The 27,794-nt window shown below is 47.6% G+C and overlaps 1 protein-coding gene across 1 annotated transcript; it reads right to left on the reverse strand.

Annotated features, from left to right (window-relative positions):
* Nucleotides 1–132: 132 nt before the first annotated feature.
* LOC128911497 (CD276 antigen-like) lies at nt 133–26,018 on the reverse strand. Its single transcript, XM_054206499.1, has 6 exons — nt 25,650–26,018; nt 12,000–12,335; nt 9,059–9,340; nt 6,924–7,049; nt 3,845–3,971; nt 133–2,238 (listed from the first exon to the last, which is right to left on the reverse strand). The coding sequence occupies exons 1-5, from the start codon at nt 25,735–25,737 to the stop codon at nt 3,862–3,864; spliced, it is 942 nt and encodes a 313-aa protein (XP_054062474.1). The 5' UTR covers nt 25,738–26,018; the 3' UTR covers nt 133–2,238; nt 3,845–3,861.
* Nucleotides 26,019–27,794: the final 1,776 nt, after the last annotated feature.

Consider the following 27,794-nt stretch of genomic DNA (forward strand, 5'->3'; position numbering starts at 1 on the left):
TGGCACAGTGCAAAAGACAAACTCTCCTCCAGGATGCTGAGCAATCACCAGTCAGGAGCAGATGTAGAGCGTGGGATAGAGGGGAAAACGTGCAGGTACAACTGTCAGAGCTGTGCTGTGGTTGATAAGGTGGAAATGCATCATGGTTATAGCAAGAAATGAAGCACAGTATTGAAAATGAGCAAATTAAATACAAAAAGAGGGTGTTCAGCCTGCAAGAAGCCAGTAGTTTGTGCCGGAAAGAACAAGCATAGGCTGAAAGAAAAGGAAACGTGAAAAGTATAAGGCACCGTTGCCCATACACCAAGTCCTGCAGTAACGTCAGGCTGCCTTTTGGTAAAACTGCTTTCTGCGTCACCTGTGTTCTGCTTGCAACCAGAATGTGCAAGTGCAAAGAGTATTGTTTCCTTGTCGCTCACCTTACTTTGTTTTCTCTGTCAAAAAACGCTCTGCAAGAATGTTCTGAAGTTCCCATTTCACTTCATACAATGGAAAAGCAGTAAAAAAGCTGATGGGGCAGCATGACTCTGCAGGAGCAAAAGGGGAGCGGTGTCTTATTTTTCACTAGCGACTTGATCCCTTAGCCTCTCATAGCTCAATCCTCTATAAACTGCTTTTAGTGCTCCTATTTCCCCCGGCAGTTTCTCTCTCAATATGTACCTGCTAAAAAAAAAAGTGAAAGGGATGAAATATTTCTTTGCTGTGTCCTGGCAAGATAAACAGCTCAAGCAACAAAACATCCCAGAAAGAAGACAGCGTGGCGCTTTCAGACTTTGGTCTGCCCTTCGAACTACACGCATGGACAGAGCAGTAAGGGAACAGGAACAGCTTGCAGTGGGACAGAGCAAAAGAGAAAACCAAACCTGTCAAACTCAGGGCAGGGTTGCGTTAGGTTAGTATGCAGAGTTGCTTAGGAAGCTTGTTGGGGCCTGGGGCTTCGTCCTCTTTTTCCCCTCAAATTGAGAAACCACTTTTTCCTACACAGTAGGCAAGAATATCACCCAGAGCAGATGAGTCCAGTGTTAGCACCCCGTAGGGAGCTTCCTTCAAGTCCTGGCAAGGTAGAGAAAGCGCTGGCGGAAAGCAGCAGTCTTCAATGCAAAGTAAATCCCTATGTTGCTGTGAGAGACTCCCAAGAATCTGGAGAGCCTACGCTAACAAGTGTTCCTAGGCAAAGCTATAAACAACAGCAGACCTGTATTTATGAAGCGAGGCCCTGAGTTACATTTCATTCCAGTAGATACACGTGAGAGATAACCACTGAATCCTACAGAAATTTAAATGGGGCTTTACAAATGTGGGTAGGAAGGAATGCGTGTAAAAGCTTGTACGTGTGTATGTGCAAAGGTGTGCACTCTCGTGCACCACCACCACCACCAGCGGGCTGCGGTCTCTCAGATGTGCTCCTGGATGACTGAGTTATTTAATAGAGGAGCTGTACCTTGGTACCTGGGTTGGCGAGGCCATCGTTTCAGGAGAGAAAGGTTATGAGAACTTCTGCTACTGCTGTAGGTAAGCAATATTAGTTAGCTGTTGGGCGTGCCATCAGTACGTATCATTTCCTAAAAAGTCTCATTAGCACAGAATATAAGCACGAGGCATATAGTCCCACCTCAAGGTGCTTTTTCATAGAAAGTGTGTTATTGCCTCTTTAGGGGAGAAGGGACAGGTATCTGTAATGGTCAAGTCCAAATCAAGTCCTCCAGCACAAAGAAGAGTACTGGCAGATACCTGTGTGAGGCTGAATATAAAAGAAGTTTTAGGTGCTCCCAGTCGCAACATGGAAGCACAGCTTGACATGAGATTGTGTCGGGGTCTGGGGTCTCCCAAAGGCCAGCTCTACGTTCCTGAAGGGGTAGGTGGGTGTGGGCTACCAGCTAGAGCTCTGCAGGCCCCCTCATTTTCACAGAGGCAGTATCACAGCCAGAGGATCCCAAACTCTTGAATGGGTGTGCGAGAGCAGCACGATGCCGACGACTTTCTTCTGCCCCGTTGCAGGAACACGGAGAGTCCTCCCAGTTGGAATTCCAGCGACCCCATCGTAAGGAGACCACCCCACAACTGCTGTGGCGTAGGTGGGGTTTTGTATTCATTCACACAAGATTATGTTGTCAGTCATCTTGAGCAGAGTTTTCTACTGCTGTCATCCCTTTTCAGGGAGCCAAAGGGTCAACGCAATAAGCATTGCTGTGCAACGAACAGTGGGGACTGCAGTGCGGAGTACACAGGATAAGAAACCTGAGGGACACAAAGAAAAGATTTTACTGATTTTTCTTCCCCTTCTTAATCCTAAATGTAAACCAGAATGTTGCAGAGCTGAGACAAAACAGGGGTCACTTGCGATAGCCCTCCACAAGAGGGCTCCTACTACAGTAAAGCCAGAGCTGTTCACAGAGCTAGACAGATCAAGACAGGCACGACGCCGAGCTGCAGCCTGGCTCAAGGCTGCCTGTGAAAACCTTTGGAACACGCAGTGGTGCCATCCCTCTGCGATGCGAGGATGACTAACGAATGCACTACCCTATTTAAGCAGCAACAGGGACATGGCTCAGCGCATCGCACAGTTACGAGGTGACGGTCAGCCACTAAGGAAGCAATACGTTGTCCCAACTCACGGCTTCCATCCCTGTCCACAGGCAGCAGCTGTTCCGGGCACTGGAGTTGGTAAACACCAGCCACTTACAGAAGGAGCCTGGCAAACTTTTATAACAAAAGAGGAATGTGGCAGAATGGATTTATTCAGCAGGTGAACTCCCACCACTCCCATCACAAAACCCCCCAGAATTCATGCTAACCAAGGCTCTAGTATCTGTTCCAGATAGGGCCTTCCCCAGAGGAAAACATGAGTGGGTGGTCTAGTTTGGAAATGAGACGAGTGGCCTGAATGATAGTTTCCCCTCCTTTCCGTCTCAAAAACATTAAGCTTTTAGATTAACGCAACACACAGTGCGACAAATTCATGACTTCTAGGACTCTACAGCTGTTACTCTATGGCATTACCCTGGCAATTCAGCATGTGGTGGTGAAAGCAGGAAATGCAGTCACCTGGATAATGATGCGAATAAGAACAGTTAGCTGCTAATCTTTCCTTAAGTCTCTTGACTCGAAAAGTGTCTTTTTGGAGGACACAGCCCTGAACACAGCTGAGCTTTCAAGCCAAAATGAATATAATGCTTTGTAGTCATAAAACCGTGGTAAGCCAGACTTTTCCCCGGCCCATCCTTCACAACATCTCATTATCGAAAGTAATTCCTTTTAAAATATGAGTGTTTCCTGGGCAAGTCTTAGAGGGGAAACTTTTCCTTTTCCATTCCTCCATCTGCTGGAGGGCATGGAGGTATCTCAGAAGTGGACTGGCATTGCTAATTTTACTGGGAAACCGGAGTCATTCTCTCATCGTTCACCTCTCCCTCACCACCATTTGATCAGTCCTTCGTTTCTGTCATCAGTCCTTCGTTTCTGTCATCAGTGATGTTCCCATGTTTATGCATCAGACAAGGCACATGCCTCACATCATCCACGCAGGGCCCATTCTATGGAGAAAGCAGCTTAGCAGCCCAGGAAATGTGGTCCTCTGACATTTTTCACTAGATTCATGTCTAGAAATTTGAAATAACCCAAAGCAGTGCCCCACAAGCAACACAAGCATCATTCCTCTAGTTACCTGACCGGGACACAGCATGTGTCTGAGTCAGCAATAGGGCCCTACGGCTTTTATTTACCCTAAAGGACAGCACACAGTCATATTAAAAGTCGTATGTGGTTTTGTGAGCTAACATTGCACAAGAATCTAATTGTATTTGAGAAGCTATTTTGCCAAGAGAAGAATGGTGAAGAAAACTACCTGCAAATGCAATCTGGTCATACAGATGATGTTTCAGATGGGTGTCTTCGTACATTCATGGGTGTCTTCGTACATTCTTTCACACCCTCTTCCACTGAATCTTGAGGCTTACAACAGCGAGAACAGACTGAAAGAGAAGATCCCTCATTAGTATTTGGAATTCCAGAAGACATAAAAGTGCTGAATCCAAATGTTGTCTTCAACAAAGTAAAGTATTACTGAGCGTGGGGAGAGAGAAGTAATTAAAGAAAAAGAAATCTTTTAGGTCTTGCTACTTCTATTTTTCCTCGGCAGGATTCATCCCTGCAGTACATCTGAATATGGCTGGCCCATAGCCATAGTCTGATCTGATAGAAAGCTCCGTTATATATAATGTTATCTATATAGATTCATGTAGATAAAACAGTTCTTACTAGCACAGGGCTAGGGCCTCAGCCTGGCACAAAGACATGTTGCTACATACTAAGATAATGTCAGGAGGGAAACAATAGTAAAAGTTACGTGTCACTAAATGCACTTGACCAAGCAAGTGAAAGAACGCTGGTGTTACAACCAGCCAGCCAACTCTTTCAGTGCTTTAAAAGGACTTCAGATTAAACAGGTCCCCTTAGTATCTCAGCATCTATGAATTAATTTTGTTGTAACAATTCAAGCTGAATGTCTCTGTACTATTACATCAAACTGTGCTTGCGCAAACTTTACAACACGGACCCTAAGCTATTCTTTAAGTGACCTCTAATCTTGGTGCTTTGTATTAAATTAATTGAAGAGCCGTTACAAAAAATCTAGGGAGTTTTCATTCTTAAATTACTGCAAAAATAAGCAAGTTAGGCTGTGAGCTCCTCCAAGCAGGGGGCTATGAACCTCAACAAAGCATCTACATGTTTTGGTCACCACCACAATCACACATCTGAGAATTCTTATTTCCGTTTTGCTCTATCTTTCTATTCTTCCCTCCCACACTTCAGTTCTTTGAAGCATGGCTTTTTGAGCTCAGAAACCACTCTTAGCATCAAGGCCGCTCCAGACTCAGCTTTCCATATACCAGCACAACAGAGGTACTCTCAGACCTATTCTGAGTACCCACAATAGCTCTTGACAGGTGACCTGTAGCAACACCAGCAGGAAGCGCTCTTAGGACAGATATTTCCCTCCCCAGCCAAGTGGCAATGCACAGCAGCACTGAAATGTGACAACTGTACAAACTGTGAAGTTGGATAGAAACTCTAGCTTCAGTTTCTTACAATATATGCCTGGTCTGGAAAATAACTGTACAAAATAGCACCACCTGCCTTGGCAAATCTACTCCCTGTGCATATTAGGAAAATGGGACCGAAAGGGAAATTCCAGTTTATGCAGCTATGTCCCATGCTGTTGCAGGTGATCGCATTCTACCTCATTGGTATGCTTTTTACATCTACTTTAAAAGCAATTTGGTTTCAATATAAAAGGCTATATCAGAATGCTCCAGAATCTTACTAATTTAATGGTAAGGAACCTTTTAATTTCCAGCCTATATTTGTTTAGAGCCAAATCTTCCAATTCCAGTTCATTTTCTCCTATAATTAGAAGTTCATTATCCATGCAGCTAATGGCACAGGCTGTGATCAGCTGTGATTTTCTTGGTTTCAACCTGCTTGCCACTTTCCCATTGACATAGCCCCAGGGAACAGCAGGGGAGAACCAGCACTGGTATCACAGGGGCACATGAGTAGAAAATGAGTACATGCACAGGTGTTGCCAAGAGTCACTGCTTTACAGAAGCTTCCTTAATTTGTGGTAAAGCAACAAAAAGAAAATTAGCCCAGCCTGACTCATTGGTTTTTGAATAGATGTGATTGTTGAGGAGGGGAAAAGAAAAATAGTAATGCTACCTCCACACCTCTGACTTGGGAGTGAACTTGTCTGAAGTTGAAATAGGGGTAAGCAGAAGACACAAGCACGACAAACTACATGTGTCTCTAAGTGAACTGAGTCCCCGTTGCCTAGCAAATAACCTCTTTCCAGCCTCTTTCCACTGCGACCATGATGAGCGAAGACGCTCAGACTGGTGGCTTCTGGTTTAAGACAGCTGAACAAAGAGTGCTCTCAGTGTGGAGTTCCTGTCTCCAGAATTGACTTCCCCAGTGACCTGACAGAACTTGATTGGGTGATATTTATAACGTGTTGCAAGGCCTGCTGTCTTTCTCCAGGACTGCTTTTCAAAGCTGCTAACAGGGTGTGGATAGGATATCTGCTGCTGTTGACTTTCAAAACTGGCTGGATGTCTAGCTGCCTTTATAAATCCATTAGATGTCTACCCACATCTTCAGGGGCTTTCTGGCTAGGTCAGCATAGACATGATTAGGAGCAACAGCAAACAGATGAGGTTTTTTTTTGAGCCACAAAAAAAATACCTGCCAGCTAACCCTGAGATGCTGGAGGTCCTCTTTGCAATTGAAAAACTTGTGGAGACATGTCTGGAGTTACTGAAGACTTCATAGGGTAGGATAGGGCACCTCACCTGTGCTGGTTTTGGCCACATAAAGACGACAAATACATTTCTCCTGATTGGGGTTCTCCTAAAAGTGGAACCTTGCTATGCTTAACCTTTTTTCTGGTCCTAGCACTATATTTTTTTTGTACCTTTGGCTCTGTGACTTTTCTGAGGGATTGTCTAATCAGGGTGTGTAGAGATATCCCATTTTGAAACTGTCGATTCTCAGCTGTATCTGTGATGATCATCAAGATTCTCGGCATCTTGAAGCATCTTAATACATAAAAAATGGACCTTTTTGTATCTCTTCAATTCTGTATACCTCTGATTTTGGAAAAATTCTGATCTGCCGCCAAAACTCCCCATCACCCCTTCACTCAAACCTGAACCCTAGTGCTGCCCGCACACAAAATGTAGGAAAGTCCTGAGCTGGACTTAGATTTTGTGACAGTAGATGCTGCATGTAAAAAAAAAAAAAAAAAGGAAACGAGAAGAGGGTACAAAAATACGTAGTGTGTCAGTATAGTTTCTATAAATGCGTATTTTACATAGAAATTCCATAAGCAGTAAGAGACTGTTTCTTGAAAAAGGAGCTACACTTACCATGCCTTGAGAGGTATCTTGCTGCTAGGGTGATAGCCAAAAGGAAGATGATAATGATGATACTTGAAGCAGTAATGACATTATAAGATGGAGGCACAGTAGGGACAACGCAGTCATTTGTTTTTTCTGAGACAGAAGAAATAAAACATAAATAAAGAGCCCAACAACATATCGGCATTTTCAGGTAAGAGCAGGTGCCTGAATTTTGATAGTTCTGGCCAAATTCTCACTCAGATATTCAGCCTGAAAATGTACCTATTCAATAAACAAATAGACAAAGCTGGCACCTAAATTTCTTCCATTCCCCCACCTTTGCTATGTGCTGAAGTTTTTAAGACATCCACAGAATCTGAAATGCGGGATCTTTGTCCAGAACAGGACTGAGACAAGCAATATTTAAAAACATATAAGCTGTTTTTAAACAAACTGTTAGGCTTGGTGGAAAAGTCTGAATCCATATCTAGAAAACTTCCATTCTCAAAGGTACTCTGCAGTTTTTCTTACTGTTTTCACCAGATTTATGCCTAACTTTTTCCCTCTGAATTCCCAGGTGATGGAGTATGATGCATTAAAGAGACTAGAATAGACTTTTTCTGCATGGTAGGGAGAGTATTGTGGCAGAGTTCAGTTTCAGTGGATCTGGAGCCTTTGGCTTTTCACCCCTGGAAATGACCATTCTGCCACTTGGACATTAGTATAGATAATGGGCTGGTTTTGTACGGTACAGGACAACCCCAATTCAACAGGAGGGACAGACTTGGTGCATGTTCATAGGTCTACAGATCTCATCATCTGCATCTGGCACAACTAAGCAACATTCAACTTCTAAGACACTAGTCTGATCCGCTGTACGATCTTCCCCTCCGCTGTAGGGCTTGCCTCCTACATTTACCAGAGGCTGTATTCTGTCTGGAACTCCATGTTCATGAAAGACTTGTTAGGAGGACCGTTTCCATCATACCAAGATGGGAGTGGTTCACATCTTAAAAATCAAAAAGGGGCGGGGGGGAGGGTTGTGAGAGCGGTTGGCACTGTTGATTACACCCTCCTCCGAGAATCTGTGTGATAACAATCTATGACTATTATTACCTTTTTTTGTTGCTCTCCTTTTCTATGTAGTATGATATTCATAACCTTCTTCCATTACCATCTCTAGGGGCATTATCCAGTAATAACCAATATTCATGGACTACATCCAGCAATAACCAATATTCATGTAGCACTAGTTTGTGGCATGGGTCCTAAAGCTGAATGATGCCTCTCCTCACAAGCCCCTTTGATTATAGTAAGATTGATGAATAAGGCACTGTTCCCTAAAAAAGTAGCACTTCTTTAGCTTCCCTTGGAGGTGCCCTTATCTCTACAGTGAAAACATCAGACCCAGAGACATTTCAGAATACTTTTTCAGTAACATTAAAAAAAAAATAAACCCTTTTGGCTTTAAGAATTTTCTTGCAAATCACCTTCTACTGCAAAACATCTGGACTGTAGTGTGCTGCCTTCCCTCATGCTGTTTCCATTTGTGCCTCAAGCTTTTCAAAGCACAGACTTATCTGTTATCACTTTTAAGCCATGCACAGTGATGGAATCTTTTCTGTATGAGTTAACCCTATATTAAATATGTGTATGAAAGCAGAATTTTGTCTAGACCCCAGCTGACAGTTTCTGTCACTGAAGCAGAAACAAACGTGCTTGTTAAACAAGGAAATTATTTTTAAATGCAACCTGTGGCTTTTAAGGCACACACGTTTCTCAAGTGCCTCCATTCGAATACCAGGTCTGTGTCACACAACTGGCAGCAAGACTGCGCTGGTACAGAGGGGCACTGAATGGTGGCCACCAAGGCTGACATCACCAGATCGCAACAAGATCCATCTGCCCTGTCAGCCCAGCTGTGACTCACGGTAGAGCGGCAGGAAGCCAGAGCCATCTCTGCTTGTCAGTCACTGCAGTAACTCTCCTCTCCCATCCTTGCTGTCTTACAGCCTTTGAAAAATTTCGGCGTGCAGCTCGCAGGTGGCATCATTGGGTCATCCTTGCATGAACAGATTCCCAAAATCTACCACTTTCTCAGAGAGGCAACTCAGCAGGTTCAACAGAACAGTTTTGTAACACAAACTATTAACAAAACCTACTCAGAAGCAAACTGGTGGACTTGGTAAAGCCATTGGATCCAACGGAGCAAGTGAAGCTGACATCTTTGGTCACGTTGAGGTGCAGTATGCCAGTGACACTGTACGGGCTGAGGCTGGACTCAGACACCCAGCTGACATTCCACACCACAGACTCGTTGTTGAGGGTCCCAGTGATTTCAGGTTTGGGGAAACCTCCGTAAGAAGAACATCTTACCACCATCTCAGTTGATTCACAAGAATTACCGGATACGTTTGCTGTTATGTTTGGCTTACTGAAATCAGCTGAAACAAGAAAGATTTAGTTACTATTCTGTCAGATTACAGAGACAGCTGCGGTCCTGGTCACCCACGGTCAAAGCAAAGACTCCCCCATGGGGCATTCTTCCTCTGTCATAATCTGTTTGGTCTTTCTTGTTCCTTAGCATTCTCCCCACAGCCTTGACTGGATACGGCCTTGGCCTTTGCTTCTTCCCCTCCCTGGGCAGTACACAGACTTCAAAACCCCACCTCTCCAATGCCACTGTTTCTCTGTACGTACGGCTGTTTGCGGAACAACAGAAGGAATCATAAAACAGGTAGGAAAAATATAGGATTGAATAAAAAATCCATACTACGGACAATGGTATACAATTTCCTTTTCCCTCCCTCATTAGTCCCTTCCCAGCCAGAAGCTCACAAAGGGTCCATCTCTCATGGGAAAGGAGATGAGTCTCATGTTGGTCTTTCAGACAGGATGGCCAGCAAGGGACTGAATTACATTTTCTGCATGAGAGCCCCTCCAGAAAGCCCACCTGGGAGCAAGACCCAGTCACACAAGTTTTTGCAGAAATGCATAGCAATACACAGGTCCTCCCAGACAATGTTCTCACTGGACTTTTTTCTCATTGCCAAAGCTTATTTTCAGAGGTTTCCCACTCACACAGCTTGTTTCATGCCTTCCCGCCCTGTCGAATGTATTGCTGTGTCTGCGAGGCTGCATGGTGAAACGGATGAGAGGACTAATATAAGTGAAGAAGGAGAAGAAAGGTGATGTCATTTTTAGCCCGCTTCCCTTTGCCAATCTGGTTCACCATGTTACTGTAAACAGTTGCATTGCTACAACTGAGGATGCCCACGGGTTGCAATAAACAGCCCCGGGTGAGGAGGAGGAGGCAAGGGGTGGCAGAGGAACTATTTAAAGCAACTCTTCCACTGGAAAAATCTCCATGGGACCACATCTTTAGCAAGAGAGGCACGGTCAGAAAAAGAAACTCAGCACGTGGCTTCCTGGTGGGCGTAAGTCACACCAACACCATTGCTGTCAAAGGCACCAAATTCTCCCTCCCACCCCTGCCAGCTGTGTGTCCGTAGCCTGCACGCCCCCTCAGGTGCTAGCCCCAGCCATGGCAAGGCCAGGCAGAGAGCTGTAGCAGCTTGCTCAACTCACTGCAAAACGACTCTTTTTGGAGCTGCTAAGAGGTTTGTCTGCGATTGCTCCCTGCCTGACTCACCATTTGACCGCATGACTGCTGGGATCTGTGCAAGGTAGGTGGCCTTGTGGTTGTAGCTGACCACAAACCCATGGTCTAGGCTACCAAGTAACTAGCAACTAGTGAAATAAACTTGCTCAACGTTGCACAGCTGACCAGTGGCGGACAAGGAGAGACCTGGATTTCCTTCCAGGCCCACCATCTGTTGAGCAATACAGCATTGACATCCAGTCTGGAAAGGCCCTTCAAACCTCCCAGATGGTTCCTTGATCAGTCACCAGGGAGTAACACCTTTCCACCTCTCTCAGGGTAGCTGGATTCCAGCAGGGGCAAGGGGACCTTTCTCTTTCCTGATCCACACAATAACTAATCCCACTTTTCCAAAGGGAGCAGAAGTCTACCACAATTATTACAACTGGCCTATTAAGACAGCAAGGGGATTTTTGGAAGTAAAGAAACTGGAGTATTTGCGGGGAGGAAAAGAGATCCGTTGTTTCATGTTTTTCATGCAGTTGATGACTCAGCCCTCATGGCTAGAGAGGGTGCTGGCAGTGCACTTCCCTTTTTTCATATTGGTTCCCAGAAAGATCACTAAATTTGTCTCCTTGCGCATATGCCCACCATGCCCTCAGACAGGCAGGCAATGGCCAACTTCAGGAGCTTGGTTTTATTTGCCAAGAAGTCTCATTCCAAATGGGGAATGCTCATTCACTGGCTTGTCTGGAAGACTCCTGGAACTCTCTGCTGCTGAAAGTATTCAAATGTATATATATATTTATATATGTTAACAGTATCTCTGCCTTTAGTTGAAACCAACCACCACACAAACAGTGGTGGAAATGGAAAATAATGTCTACGGAACTTTTTGTAGCCTCCAAGAAAAGATTCAGATTCGTTTTGAGCAAAAGAACTCGGGTTGTTTCTTTAAGGTAAAACGTCTCAAATCTCCAGCTGAGTTCAGTCTTTGGTTGTGGAGCTGCAGTGTAGCCTGCGAGCTGGCCAGCCCCCCAGGAGACCCTGGGCTCCCGAGGAGTTGGCTGCAGGGCTGGGATGCTGCTGTGGCCGCAGAGAAGCAATGTCACCCCATTCCTCTTTTGGCTTGGACGCTTCCCGTGCACCAGGGGCTTGGCCTCTGCTTTGCCCAAAAGACAGCAGGGGGCAGAGGTGGCCTCTGCAGTGGTACCTGGCGAGGTTTCCTGGGAGAGGTCCTTGCCCAAGAGGGAGGCATCAAGGGGAGCATGCTGGGCTGGTGGTGGGAAAGGTGAATTTTCTGTACCTGGGGTAGCTTCTGAAAGACAAGGAAGGAAGCTGCTAGAATGGAAATACAGGGGCCTTAGCACACCTTCCAGCATTCTTTTAGGCTTCCTGATGAAAGTCTAACTGCTACACTACGACTAAAGCTTGGAGGAGGGTCTTTTACCCCCAGAAGCCAGCATGGGAAAGCCTCAGGTGTTGGGAGGTAATCCACCTACCTGTAACAAAGAGGGTGACAGTCTCATCACACACAACAGATGGGTTCTGCGAAGATCTGAGGTGCTGAACTACGCACTGGTAAGGGCCATTGTCCAGGATTTCCACGGGGGAGATCCACAGGGTGAAGTTTCTGTCATCCATCTCTGTCCGGTTCATGTACCGCTTGTCCTTGGAGATCTCCTTCCCCTCTGCGTAAGCAAGTACTACCTCCATGGTGTTCTTCTGCCAGTAGACACGGTAATTATGCAGGCTATCCGAGCTTTCAATTTCATGACAACAAGGCAGGCCAACTTTTTCCCCGAGTTTGCTTTTGACTTTCTTCTCTAGTGCATAGCCTGTGGGTGGGGGGCAAACAAAAGTCAGTGAGCCGGTGATATAGCCTTGTGCCAGGTCTCTGCTGCATAGAGCTCACCTCTTTGGGCTTTGTCCGCGCCCACTGATATACCTCATCATCCACTGAGCTGTTTACAAGTTCAGCTCTGCACTGAGGGGAGGGCTACCTTGGCAATGCCTTTTACATGATGCTCCAGTCCTACTTAGGATGCTGAGCTAGCGGGCACACAATGATATCTGCACGGGTTACTGAAGGCAAAGGCAGAAGAGTTATCTGCCTGAACAAAAATTTTGCTGGCCCCTTAAAAAACCCACACCTCAGAGTAAAGAATTGCCATTATTCATGTAAAGGGATAAAAACATACATGCCCAAACTGCGGTCTCCTCTGCTCTCCCTTTTCAGAGCCCAGTGTTTGGAAAGTCTGTGTCACCCTCCAGTGGGTTCCCTGCATGCCAAACAGGACCCCAGCGGACTATTAGTTTGGGGGCTTGTGGGTTTTTTTGGAAGGTTTGGGTTTTTTTGTAAAAGAAAAAAACCCGAACCTTGCAAGACCCCAGAAGCTAGAAGCAACCCTACAATGATAAACAAAGGTTACAGCCACACGATCGTCAGCCTCCTAGTACTAGCAAATGAACAATTTTACGAAGTCTAGCTAAAACAAATTTATAGTTGCAAAGGCCCATGGGGCTCCCTTGGGATTACTTGCAAACCAGTATAGGCATTCCCCAACTCCTGCCCAGCGACTGTGTTGGTGCCATACCTAGGACACAGGCATGTGCCTACAATAATAAACTGAGGCTTTTGCCAGGGGGAAATTAGGTACAACTTTGACCAGGTTGGCAGTAATCCCCTTGCTTCGCACTATGACTTCTACGCGTGCCGCTCCTGTGATCAGCCCTGCTTCCCCCATCCCCGTCCTCTTTCCAGGGCGTAGGTGCTCAGAGTGGCCAGGACCTGAAACAGGAGGGAGCAGGCTAGCAAGGAGCTCCTGCTGTTGCTGGAAGAGCAACACAGTACTGACGTGCGGTCCTGTGCTATGGTAAGGCCAGGGCAGATGGTTGGGCTTTCACCAGGGTTTGTGCCAGGTGAAAGCCGCCTTCAGGATGATGCTTATCCCTGTGCACTCTGCTTTGTTAGTCCAGAAGGTTGGGTTGCTTTATGCTTGCCCCGCTTGCCCCAGCCTCACCACCTTAGCGCCCACCGCCACTAGTGGAAGGGGGATACCAATCTGTTGCACCCCATTGACTGAGAGCGGAAAAACAAGGAAATAGCTGGCCTCAGGATAGAGAAGATTCAAATTCCCTCTTCCCTCCCTGCAGAATAGATCTCAGTAAACCTCTCTGAGTGAGAAAGTGGAAAAGTCCTGACCAGGCAGCGTGTCACTGATGGGGAGAGTGCAGCGTCACCCGTCGGTGGAGGTGAGACCCCAAGTGCAAAGCCTCTGCCTGAAGCGTGAACTGAACGCTTGACAAAGCTGAGCCTAAGAACTGCCACCCACCCCCAGCAAAGTCTGGCTGATGCTGGCTCAAGCGTTATTGTCACGGCTAATGTCTAACTGCAGCCACGCTGTCCTCAGGCACAGAGCGCAGCGCTCAGGGTGTGACTGGGATGCTGTGACATTCAGATTCAGATGAAGTGCCCAAAACGGCCACAAGCTTGTTGCCTGATAGGAATCATTTGCTTAGCAGTGACTCACAGACCCTTGGGACGCCGTCACACAGCCGGCAGGCAGCGAGACCCCTGCGGCGCGCTGACCTGTGCCCAGTGGCACATCCTGATGAAGTGCTTCGCGGTCCTCCAGCTGCTGGTACTGGAGGGAGACAAGCAGATGCTCAGCCAGTGCCCCGGCACAGGCAGATTTTGGGGCAGCGTCGGGGGCTGCTTGCTGAAGTTAAGCCCAGACAGAGAGCCTGGGACAGAACATAAGTTTTCACCTCCCTCCCCTGCGGCTCACCTACCCCTGTCCCACCTGCATGGTTTACGTTAAATCTGTAGGAACCACACTGAAAAATACTGAGGAGGTCCTGGCAACACTATGGAATGCTTTAATATTACTTATATAAAATAGAATATGTAATTAAATGAGCAGCTTCTCATTTAACTGTTTTGCCTCCACTGAGCCACATCATTGGTCTTCCAAAGGGAAAAGATTCAAATGCATTTCCCCCCCCCCCCCGCTACCTGTACTTCCCCTTATAATGCATCGCAGACTCTGAGCAACCAGACTGGGGCAGATTAGGAGCCCACTCAGCCTGCTGACCTGTGTCAGCCAGCAACTGGTAGCAGAAATGGTTGAGAAACCATTTCTTCCCCACTGCAGGGATAAGAACTGCCATTCCCTGCCAACCTTTGGCAGCCAGGAATTTAGGGATTTCTTGTCACCAGCAGTTTAATCGCTATTGTTAGACCTACCCTTCAGGAACAGTTCTTGCCCCTTCAGGAACACACATATATTTTTGGCTTCCACAACATCCTGTGATGGTGAGTCGCCAAGTTTGATTACACGCTATGTGAAAAAGCATTTCCTTCTGTTCACCTTAAAAGCGGCCCACTTTAGGTTGTGATTCTTGAAGTTCCTCCTCCTGCCTGTCTGCATGCATTTGTGTGCGTGTGTTTTTTCCCTCCACCACATCTTCGCTTGTGCTCACAGTTCAGCTTTTGCTATTGCTGGAGAGACTCGCAAGAGCAGCCAGTCAAACTTTGGAATTGTGGAGCCTGATAGACAGTTTTCTATTTTCTTTTGCAGCAACAGGGGAAGAGTAGGCGTTCAGTAAATGTCAGGTTGACACCACATCATGAGTTGTATGAGGTTCTCCGCCCCTTGCCCCTAAGAGTCTCCTTTGCAACCAAAAGGAGAACAAAAACCTCCTCAGCAGTACATGTACAGGGGCTGGAAACTCCTGCTGATGTCACATCTACCCTTAAAAGGCCCTGCACCCTTGAAACTGCAACCTGAGTGCTGCAAGCCTGAAGGAACCAAAGTCCACGAGGAGTCATTCAGCCCCACAAAAGTCCCCTTTCACTTTAAAGGTGAACTGCAAAGCAAAAATGAAAATTCAGTTTTGTCCCATTTCTGTGCTGAATGCTCTCTGTAATCAGGCTGTGGGGGAAGTATCCACCATGGAAATAACTTTTAATGACTTTTCTAGAAAAAAAGATCCCTCCTCTTTCCACCCTGCCCTTGAAGCCCACCCACTTCCTTGCTGTGCATGCATGTTGCTCCATCACTGGAAGCCCACGGCATGTGGCAACACCGAACCGATGAAAGGACTGACTTTCTGTTCCCTGGTCAGAAAAACATGTTCCGTTCAAATTACGCCTGTGCTGCAGTTGCCCCACATGGCAGAGCTCATGAGAATGGAAAGGTGAGTCTAGAGGAAACCTGTCCTTTCTTGTTTGCTCTGAGAGTCAGTAAGCAGGAGAGCTGTTGAGCCTGTATCCCTATTTCCTTCACTCCTTGCCCAAGCTGTGTTTCAGAAAATCCCTGCTCACAGAGAGCTTGGCTCTCCTGACCACGCATACGGTCAGGTGGTGTGGGATTGCCTCCGGGACAGAAGTCCTGCAGAGAGATTTGACTGTAAAAGGCAGTAAAAGAACACACCATGCTTTAGAGAAGCAGTGCTGAACTGTTGGAAACCTTCATATAATTCCTGGTGAACTGTTGGAAACCTTCAGGTAATTCCTGGTGAACAGAAACCCCAAAGCCATTCTCTTTCCCCTCCGTCTGCTATTTCTCTGCCCTTCTGAACTGCTTTGCCTTTTTTTTTATCTGACCTTGTGTTACCTCATTTCACACACAACCCACAAAGCAACACACATGGAGGGAAAGGTTTTTCCTGGTGGGCCTGGATTCCTTTGCTTCCTCCATCCCTTGTGTAAGCAGCAGGTAAGAGAGTGGATCTGCACTTTTTTTCTACCGAAAGTCCTGCAGAAAGCTCTGAGGCAAATTGTTGGTGGCCCTCCAAACCAGGAGGATCAAAACAGCCTTGCATTGCTTTTTTCCATAAGGGCCCCTATTCATCTTTGCAACAGCAGCCAGTGTCTCTACTCTTACATTGTTGGCAACACCGACTGCCTGGACCATGCACCCAGGACTCCTGCTCCACTGGGACACCGACAACTTTCTTGCCCTCCGCCTGTGCGTAGGCTGGAAAAAGGGACTCGGGGCAGCTCTCGGAGAAGGTTCACATCGTGTCGTGTCGAGGCAAGGGCACTTCTGGTAACTGGCACTGGGCCAGCTGAGGAAAACACGTCTCGTGGAGCTGCGGCTTTTCTACTGGTGGCCATCCCCTGGGGTCAGTGCAAGAATCACACCCAACAGTCCCCGGGTAATTCTGCAGCTCAGGCCCCTCGTTTTCTGTGAATAGCACATTTGCCCCAAACTTGCAGGATTTATCCTTTGAGGACAACGCAGTATTTTATGGGGATTTCCAAGAAAGCCAGATAATGATTTGAAAAATTGAAAAAATTTGAAAAGCTAAGTCTTTAAAAGACTAGACGCTCCTCCTTGATCTTTTCTTTATCCCAGGTGGTTTTACCAGCGAGGAATCAGATTCTCTCAAAGCTTTCCATGGAGTTAAAATTCAGCAAATATCCTGTCCTACACGGGAATACATGAAAAAATACTTTGTATTTAAATCAGTGCTGTGACAGACTCCTGTGTTCACAGGAAAGGCCCCATTAGATGCCCAGGTGACGTCTACGTGGAGACGTTGTGACATTTCAGCAGCACATAAAAGCACTGCCTTCCTCTGCTTTTTGCTGCAAAGACCCCACGAAATGAGAAAGATGGGATGAAGCAGAAAAAAGTGGGTGCTGGCAGGCCCTGCTGCCTGTCCTCTTTCAGGAGTCTGTGGCTGCACATTAATGTGGGCACGAGTGCCCGGCAAGCCTCCAAGGCTCCTTCTACCCAGACTCTACTCCAGCAAGTCGAGGCATGCAAAGGGAGGTCTTGGCACGCAGGGAAAGGAGGAGCGGCCCTTTCCCCTTGCACAACCCCAAGCCCAACCTCCGCATCACAAACCACAGGCCTGCTGCTACCCTTCCGCTGCTCTAGGCTGCTCTGGCAAGGCAAAGCAAAGCAGCTGCAAGCCCAGTTTGCTTCGCTCATGCCAGGGTGACCTCTTGCGAGGTCATGTGCCCTTACTCATCCCAAAGGCGGTGAGAGAGAGGAGCAGAAGAGAAGGCATCCCGAAGACAAGAAAAACAGTGACGCACTTCATTCGGCAGCGGTTCCACTCGGTCTCGCTTCCCTGTACCCACTCACGCTAGTCAAGCGTGCCCATGGCCATTAAGTGATGGGATCAATCCTACTTTACGATGATGTCACAGCAGGCCTGAGGTGGGGAAATGGTTTGAAGAGGTTTTTCTAAAAGTTCGTCTCTGCTTGCTTCTGCACCATAACCTCGGGGCGCCCCGCTTAGAGCGGTATAGCAAGGGTACGGCACCCCTTACATGGCTTTATGCACTTCCCATCTTCACATTGCCGCATTCCTCCTAAACAAAACAGATTTGCCCAGCTCTATACCGCGTGATTTGGCAATGGTTATAATATCGTCATGGTGGTTTGGTGCCTGACTCCTCCAGCAGCTTTTGTTCCATTTTAATCCTGTTTTGTTTCACATGCAAAGCCTTTAGTGAAAAAACCATGAAGTCATGAAGCGGCCGTGAAAACCAGAGGACACCTTCCTGCGTCGAAAGACAGAAAGACAGCCCATCTTTGGGGGTACACACTAATCCCATTTTTTTTTCCCAGCAGCATGTTAACTTGAGGCCCTATTGATGACAAATGAAATTATCAATCTTATTTGTCTCCCTGTGCATACTTTGATAAGCAGCAATATACGGTAGGTAGCACTCATTTTAGAGGGGTTCACAGTGTGCTCTCAACACATGCTGGTGTCTGATGTGGTCCCAGTTTTAGACATACGGTACTCCCACCGAAGCCCTCCCTCTGACTGTGGTTACCTTTGCAGGTTGCAGACCAAACACTGTTTTCTCCAGTTAGTCGCTGCTCAACAGAAAGCAGATTTCATGTGCCCCTGATTGCCTTTTTGCCACGAGGCCAGCAAGGCAACCCAACTAGGCAGGGAATGAAAGTAAGCACCTTTACTAAGTCACTACTCTGTCAAAAAACCTGGCTGCAAAGGGAAGGAAACTCCATTAATCACGAAAAAGTTCCACACTCAGCAATTAGCAACTGAGAAGATGAAAGGGAATCTGAAATACTTTGGTAAAGGGGCTCGCTGCAGCGCTGGGGCAGCTCCAGCCCACCCAGTACCCCTCCCAGTACCCCTTTCCTCTTGCTCCGGCAGTGCCCAGCTCGCCTTTCAGTACGCCTTGAGATAAAGATCTACTGCTTTCTGAGTCACCACTGCCCCACAATGGGACAAGCCCACCACCTGGGTATGTCCAGTCTGCTTTGTTTATAAGATGAGTAAGATCACAACTCTTCGCAAGCCAGTCGGCAAATTTCTCATCTTGGCACTAGCCAGGAGGTCAGATCCAAGCAAGGAGCCAAAGTACTTGGGGATGGGGACTATATCATGTCTTAAGATCTTCCTCTTTGCTGCAGACCCTTCCCCATGGGTATTGGTTGGGGAGGAAAGGAAGCGATGGGGACAGAAGGATGTCTTTGACTTGGGGAAAGGAGCGAAGGGAAGAGTCTTTCTGAACCTTCCCCCTTTCTCCATTCCCAGCACGCGAGTGGGTGACCTCGCTAGAATAAAAAAGGGTAGAGGGGACACAAAATCTGGATGTCCTCAGAGGATTTGCATATTTTAGTTTCTTTCGAGTTCAAATTCCTGCAACTGGCTCAGCACTCTTACGATTCCCCAGTTTGGGGGCAGAAACTAGATGTGAAAGTTGTGTAAGACAGGCCTTTGGGGGAGATTTGTTGCACACAAAGACAAAAATAAATTTGTTAATTTTCTCCCCTGCGGACTCTGTCCCTCGCTGACTGGATCACTTTGTACTTCCTCTATGTTTATCTCCCAGATGAAGATGTTCTCAGATCATTTTCCCTAATTCCTCCAGAACCACTGCCATGCATGCTGCTGTCCTCGCAGCGCGGCTCTTGAAGTTGAGGTCCTCCTCACTGCTTCAGGCCCCAGTTTTGTTCAGTGCTTGCTAAATCTCACTGCTTCGCAGGCTGCCCAAGTAGCCAACCCGCTCTTGAAACTAATAGAAGGTGAAAGTGCCCAGTAACCAGGAAAATCAAGTATGATACCTCTCACATAAACTCACTTAAAATTAGAGAAATTACAATTTATTTTTTTTTTCTGCTTCTAAAGTACTTGCCCACAGCCACAGCAATATTCACCAGTGCAGCTAATAACACTACAGGCCTGCCAGCCATTATCTCGTTATAAAAACCCGGTCCTTGCGCAGACACTAACTCACGAACGCTCTGCTAACACTAACCCTGCAGCTGGAGGACCGGCAGGAGGAGAGATTAAACAGCCTTATATAAGAGTGCAGCATGGCGAATGGTAATGAACTGAAAGATGACTAACGAAACAAGACCAAAGTGGTCCAGGGGTGTCTGAAAGCTACAAAAGCCACAGGGAGAGTGAAATGAGAGACTTGGGCAGGGGCCGCTGGAGACACCGGCTGGGAGCAACGCAGGGCGGCTCAGGAAAGGGATTCTTTCAGCTGGTAGGAAGCAGTGCCTGATGGTGAGGTCTGTTCAGATTGAAGCACTTCCCCTGATGCAGGGATGAAATCTTTGTTTGCCAGGCATTTAAAACTACACAGGAGGGCACCTGCTATGCCAAGGGCAGCGGTGCGCAGAGGGACTTGCCTCAATGGTCTTTTCTAAGAACTTTTTATATGATACGGTAACACTCCGGCTCGCCAAAAGGTGAACTTCTTTTGAGTGCAGCATAGATAGAGATGCCACCATTAGCCAGCAGTCAGCACTTTTATTTTCAGCCAGGGAGTCCCCTGGGACCAATGATATTTTAAAAGCGTAACAGTGAAAAAGCAAAAGCAAAGCCTGTGGCATTTCCATGTTGGGAAATATATACATATTCTCAAATGACCTCCTAAGGCTCCTGATGGCGATGTCCCTCCTATGGGACAGAACATCTACAATTAAACATGAAGTTTTTCTTTTTAAAAACAAAACTGACCTCCTTTTGCCAAGCAAACAGCCTTCACTGCGTTCAGCACATTTGCCTTGCCATCTCCTGACAAATACCCCATCTACGTGCGCGCAGCGCTTATAGTAGGAAACGCATGTTTAAAAGGAAGGAGAGTTTCTCTGAACGTGGAAATTCTTCTCCAGCCCGGCACAACCTCCGAGTGCAGCCAGACAACAAACTGGCATCGATCTCATGCCTTGCCCACACGAGCAGAGGTGATCTGGCTCCCCTTTCCCTTCCAAATCCAAGTGCTCCCACTGCTTTCCTTGCCGGGCTCTCCAGAGGCTGGTTGAATATGCCCCTTTGGTGTAAAACAAGGGGAAAAAAAAGAAACTTTCTGCTAAACTGGGAGTCGAATTAGCTCATCCATGGATCAGACACATACCAGAACTAGTACAAAGGAGGGGAGGATCGCGCGGCTGGAAGCAGAGGAGAGAGGAGCAGGATTGCACCTTTTGTTTTGGCCCCCTCAGCTGTGCTGCCTGTCTGCAAACCCCTCTGGGGTACACAGCGTTGGGTGTAAACGCAGACTGGCACTGAAGACAGTGGGCTGACCCCCACAGAAAACTAACTCATCACAAGTGAGGCAAGGGGATAACTCCATCAGGGGCAGCCTTCACTTCTGTCAGGTTAATTCTGCCCATTAAACCATGCTCGTAACTCAGAATTGAGGCAGCGAGAAGCAGGAAAGGTGTGAGGGCATACAGGGTGGCAACTTCTGCTGGTAACCTACCGCAGCGTATAAAACTTCAGCCCCAAACTTTGCATGTTTAAATGTGGGAATGTCTGACATTCATATTGCAAAAAAGTTACAAATGTCTCAGTGATCCAAGAAATGCAAAAAGGCTGTTGCCCTCAGAGTAACGCCAGCTCACCGGAGTTATCTGGGTTCGTTCTGATCGAACTGGAAAAAGGAAACAGTGTGGATGAAAGGAGCGTTTGAGAGGTAGCTTTACAAACCCAGGATGCAAGCGGATAACTATGTTTTGATTGTGTAAGGATGTAGCTTGTCTGCGTTTGATTTTCTGTGTTTTTTCTAAAGAACTCTCTCACTTAAAAAAACACAGCAGAAGAAGCAAAAGAGAGTCTGTAAGCAAAACCAGAAGCCTTTAGTTGGGTTTCTATTTCTCCAGACAAGTTATTACAGCAGGTTTCATTCTGGATAGGCAGACAGAGAGACAGACAGAAAAAGGAGTTCCTTAGTTCCTCTGCTCTTGTTTTTGAATCAAAGACCTTTCCTTTCTGCATGTCTGGAACAGGAGGAGACAGAAACTCATCCGAAAAAAGAAATTAAAAACCCAGTTGAAGGCAGCAAAAGCAATAATACAGAAACTCAATTTGCATCCAGCGATCAAGTGGGAAAATCTGGTACGTAAAGAAAAATTTCTGCCATCTCCACCATGAAATCCACCCTAGGCACTACCCATACCGGAGCCGGCATGGAAATTAGCCGCCAAGCACCTAAATCTCATTGCTAGACACTTCAATATTTGGGGGTGGCCACGAAACAAGGAATCTTTCTTGTTCTCAGTCTTCTTTGTCCCTTTCTGAAACCCGGCTCCACTCTGAGCTCTTTATCGGCAGTAACACATGAGAGGGGATTCCCAGAGTGAGCCGACGCTCGCTCGCGATGTGGAGGGAAGTGGCTATTCCCCACACTCCCAACTCTCCAATAACTCAGAAAAGCTGTAGGGATTTTCCTCAAAACTTCCCAAAAAATTTCACCACTGGGAAGAAACCAAGCGCTAGACGGTCCCCGGGCAAACGAAAAGACCCCGGAAAAGTCTAAAAGGAATAATCCACGGACAAAACCCAGGCTCGCTGGGGCCCTGCAATCAGTGGCTACACCACGTTTGCACACAGGGCAGGGGAAGGTCGTCCTGGGTGACTCCTATCAAGGTTTTCCTAATACAACAAACTGTGACTAAGGACATCCTGATATTCGTAGGTATGTATGACGGTGCAATGGTAGGAGAAAAACAAGCCCATGGGGCAATGTGTTCAAACCGTAAATAAATAAGTTTGTGCTGTAATCAAGGCTGTTCTGCCACTTTTCCAGTGTGCTGAGGCAGCAGGGCGTTGCACATCAGTGTCTCCAGCAGCAGGTGACATCTCAGAAGCAGCTCTAAATTACACTGGCATTTCAGTGGGTCACCGCAGGTGAACCCCAGAGTGGCAAAATTAAATTCAAGGGGAAACAAATGTACCTGTGTAGCTTAGGCATACATGAATTCCTATGAAATACAACCTTCAAATCATCCTTTTTAATTAAGACCCTCTTAAAGCCTTCTTGTGCCATGATGTGAAAATTCAGCCTGGCATTCCCTATATTACTATTTCACTCACATAGGGCATACGCAGAGCACTGCTTTCACCCTAGCATGCTAGTGGACCTTTCAGAGCACCTCAGCACAGAGCTGTGCCAGCACCAGAACACCTGGGCTAAACCCAAGGGTACAAGATGTAGCCACAGGCTCTGGGTGCCAGCTTTGTCTGTGCCTTCCTGGGGTCATGAGCAGTCCCACATGGGGTCAGTTCTGTAAATGCTGGCCTTGGTGACTCACTTAACAACGCGAGGGAAGTCACTGGCAGGGCAATGGCAGGCTTCCAGGGCTTCACCATTTTGCCACGACAAGGTCAGAAGTCAGTCCTTGTGGTCCCTGTGGGCGACCTAGAGAAGGCATCACCTACAACTGCCAGTAAAGCTTTTAAAACCACTTATTTGCGGGTACTGTACCATGTATTTTTAAGGGTGACTAACATAGGAATACCTCTTTTTTGAGAGAAAGGTGGCAGGGTGTGTATGCGTGCATGCAGAGAGAGAAAGGAAGAGCCTGGGCTGTGCTGTTCTTATCAGTCGGCCAAGCAACCTGCTCCTGAGGCACCAGGACTTCCACAGACTCATTGTGTGGGAAACATCTAACAATTACAGCCCCAAAGCTGATATAATGCTTTGTAAAAAAGAGTTTTTTCCACTCTGCTTCTTGCAGAATTAAACCCCAGAATTTTGTAATCAATCAGATTTGGAGAAGTAAGTCTTCTCAGCAACAGGATGACCAAACCCTGCTGGCCTGTGGATTTGTGCCTTGTGTTTCCAAGCCCAGGCACCTCTCCCCACGTCTCCCAGCCCGTTCCCAAGCCCTCGGTGCCGCCACGCTCCTTACAGCCCCCTCGCAGCTGCCTCCTGCCCTTTCTGTCAGCTGGGCATGAGGAGGGGCAGCCCAGGCTCTGGCTAGTTGGGTGCTGCTCGTGGCTAGCCAGCATCTTCCATGTAGCGGGCAAGGATGCCGCATCTCTGCCAGCTCTGCCTTCCTGTCAAATTGGGTTGAAACTGGGCAGGGGATTTGAAAGTTAGGAGCAGGGGCCTGAGACACAGATGGAGAGACAGAAAGCAGGATAAACTATCATTCCCTTAGTAAACCATATTGAAAAAAGTACAACTATAGGAACACCTAGTTTTCTATTATCAAATTCCTAGTTTTAGTACTGGATATTAGCATGTATCAGACTGTATATCCAAGTATTGCCCACCTTTGGCCTTGGAATCAGCATCTTTTTAGAGAAACTACACAACCAGATAATTACCACATGCTCGTAATTACACAGAATCACAGAATGGTTTGGGTTGGAAGGGACCTTAAAGATCATCTAGTTCCAACCCCCCCGCCATGGGCAGGGACACCTCCCACTAGACCAGGCTGCTCAAAGCCCCATCCAGCCTGGCCTTGAACACTGCCAGGGATGGGGCATCCACAATTTCCCTGGGCTGCCTAATTACATTAACAACATACCGCAAGCTCTTAAAGTACAGAGAGAAAAACAGTTCTGCACATGATAGATTGTTTGCCCATTGCAATACGGACAAAATACATCCACGCTTGACACGTGCTTGGCAAGCACAGAGGTAGGGGAAGGAGTGCGGGGGAAGATAGGAGAGCAGAGTGGCATTTGAAGTGGTTTTTGTTCTTTACAAGTAAGCTCCACGATTCAATCCCTGTTAAATTATCTGAGTTTTGTTTTAAGATTCTGAGACAAACTCAAACTGAAACTCAGCATCAAATATCTCCCAGTTTCACAAAATCAGCATGAAAAACTCCTAATTTTACACCACTTGATTTTTAATCAAAGCCTCAGTCCAGCCCAAGTTTTGCTCTAGAGTATTGTTAGCTGCAATGAAACACTAAAATTGCTGATAAGCACAACCTATTTTGCATCCACAACGAAACACAGCTAAGAAGTGAATTTTGTGTGGTTTCAAGGTTAACATTTCACACAGCTGAGAAGACTCATCCCAAGCCTCTTGAGGTCAGGAGGGACAGGGCAGGATGGGGGACAGCATCCGGCAGGGACTTGTGTTGTTGGAGAAAGCATTCGCCGTGCGCTGTGCTGCCTGGGTGTTGGAGACCCCTCCAACCTGCCGCCCTGCCCTGTCTTCCCCACCACACACTCACTTTTAGCCATCCAAAAAGCTGCAGAAATTGCCCCACCACCAAAGCTGAAGCCGGAGGAGCTGCGTCATGTACTTCCTGCAGCTGTCAGATGCCCTGAAAACACCCTCATCTGGGATGGGTGACCACGGTTCCTTCTGCGAGCTGGCAGCCCGGCGTGGCCAGCCTGGGGAGCTGGGAGCTCACAGGTCCTCGGCGCTCACTGCCATGGCTAGCAGAGCCAGCCACCGCAAGCCCTGGCCCAGCCTCAGCCCTGGCAGAATCACAGAACCACAGAATGGCAGGGGTTGGAAGGGACCTCTGGAGATCATCTAGTCCAACCCCCTGCCAGAGCAGGGTCACCTAGAGCAGGTTGCACAGGAACGCGTCCAGGCGGGTTTTGAATGTCTCCAGAGAAGGAGACTCCACCACCGCTCTGGGCAGCCTGTGCCAGTGCTCTGCCACCCTCAAAGTAAAGAAGTTCCTCCTCATGTTGAGACGGAATTTCCTGTGTTCCAGTTTGTGCCTGTTGCCCCTTGTCCTGTCGCTGGGCACCACTGAAAAAAGTCCAGCCCCACCCTCTTGACCCACGCGCCCGTTAGATATCGATAAGCATTGAATAGATGCCCTCTCAGAAGACACCAGAACGAGTGCCCTGGGGGCCACCGTCCCCTGCCGACCAGCAACAGGGTTCAGGCCCAGCACACCCCCTCCCACGCTCCCACACCGGCCGCTCCTGCTTACCTAAATGAAGGCAGAGCAGCACGAAGAGCCCGAGCCCCAGCCACCTCCTCAAGGCCCGTGCTGGCGGGGCGGCAGGCAGGCACGCCATCTTCCTGTAGCTCCTGAGCCAGGAGGAGAGGGGGACAGGGTTAGGGGGTGGGATGGCGCCTGAAGGAGCCACAGCACCCACCACCACACCCCTCTTCTTCCTGCCCCAAAAAAAACACCAGCAGAAGCCCAGCCCGCCCTGTTTCCTCCCGGAGGGTACTTGTGGCTTCCCTGGGCGAGCGGCCCGGAGGCCACCCCCTGAGGCAGGGAGTAGGTGGGGGGCTCAGCGCCAGTCCATGGGCACCCGTCTCCTGCCGCAGGGCTGCCGAGTGGCTGGCTCCCCGCCAGGGCACGGGGGGAAGGCCGGCCAGCGGGCGGGTGCTCGCCTTCATAAGCTGCCTCATGCCCGCCCACGGCTTCCTTGCCGGGGCGTGCGCGAGGCGGCCCCGCGGGCCACCGGAGATGGACACGGGTGCTGCCTTCGCCCCTCATGGCCGCCGGCTTGGCTGCCCCTCCAGCAAGGGGGCAGGAGGGTGTCGGGGTGAGGGGGCAGGAAAGCGACCTGCCGGCCACCGGCAGGCATCGAGGGCAGGTGTCGGGCAGCACGAAGTTAAGCACCTGACGCTACTGTGGGAATAACCCTGTAAAATCATATTTGAAATTTAAAAGAACCCCACACCATCATTTCAGGCCCAGCTGGATCAAGTTAACCATCAAGTTCAGTTAAAGAAAATTTAAGAAAGGCCACTTAAGCTGCCGTCACGGCTGAGCACCTGGGCAGGGAGCAGCCACCGTCTGTGCCACCATGACCAAAGGGGCTCCGTAGAGCATCCATCATCCCTAGCGGGAGAGATGGAGGGAGTGCTTCTCTTCCCAGCGCCAGGTCCTCCGCCCCCAGGAGGCACCCACCACTCACCCATGGTACCCACCCCCAGCCCCTTCCTCCCACTCCTTGGATCTCCCTGGCTCCAGACAGGGCAGGGGAGAGGTTTGGGCCACCCTTGCTCTAAAGCTTGGAAGGGGAGAGCCCTCAGGAGCCCCGGCGGCCACACAGAACCAGTCTGAAGCAAATCCCAAGCAGAAAAACAAACTGCTAGCTTAGAAAATACAAGCCCAAGGGAGTAAACATGTGCAAAGCGATGTAGATTTGTACAGATATTGCATACCCTCCTGCAAAATAAAACAAACCCCGGCATAGTGTAAGGGGTTATATTTAGCTGTAATAGCACAGTGAGAGGGCTACACGCTAATGAAAATGTGATTTTCTTCAGGGAAAAAAAATAAAGTGCAAATGCAAACAAAGATTAAAATCATTTATTTAAACGTAGATTTCTGGCTTGCTGATTTAAATGACTTTGATTTAAAGCAAATTCATTCTTTTTATCAGAAATGATTTTCCACTCTGTTGCCCCAGTTTTTCTTCAGTATAGCTTCCTTGAATTAGATGGATTAGATGGATGGATGTAGAAGTGAATTGGCCTTATTGGATCATAATACAAATCAAGAGTTTTATTTTGACAATTAACCAGCTGGTATTCACAGTGAAATCAAATACCAGAACAAGAAGAGGTTACAACTTTTCTATAGAGAAAAAAAACATTCTATATGAAAAGGCAGAGAGGAGTTTGCTATTGTGTCAGACTGGTACTCTGTGTCTCTCCGTTGCAGTGTTTCTAGTGCATGTATTTTGTGATTTAGGCTCTGATTTAAATCCTGTACATTTGTACTCTATCCATGCATTTTCTAACAGGACGACCACTGTGGTTTGCAAGTGCAGATGACATGAAGAACAAGTGTTTTCAAAGTACTCAGAGTAGAAAAAAATATCATTAATGTACTCATTCACACATTGTTTTCCCAAGTCACAGTCCTAGCTCTCAGGCAGGGACTACCTCTCTGCACGTCAGGTGGATCCATGCACTTTCTTCTAGTCTAATCATGTATCCCACATCATTACAGAGTTACTGGCAACCCTGTTATAGCTGTACACTTTATTATCTCACTTTCATTTTAAATTAAAGCTTTTTTTTTTTAATATTTCTGCCATTAGTATACTGCAACTAGAATGAAACTCCAGCCTGTTACATCCACATCTGCATTTCTTGCTTGTGGTTTAAC

This window comes from Rissa tridactyla, chromosome 1 (assembly GCF_028500815.1).
Source record: "Rissa tridactyla isolate bRisTri1 chromosome 1, bRisTri1.patW.cur.20221130, whole genome shotgun sequence".
Classification (NCBI taxonomy): Eukaryota; Metazoa; Chordata; class Aves; order Charadriiformes; family Laridae; genus Rissa; species Rissa tridactyla.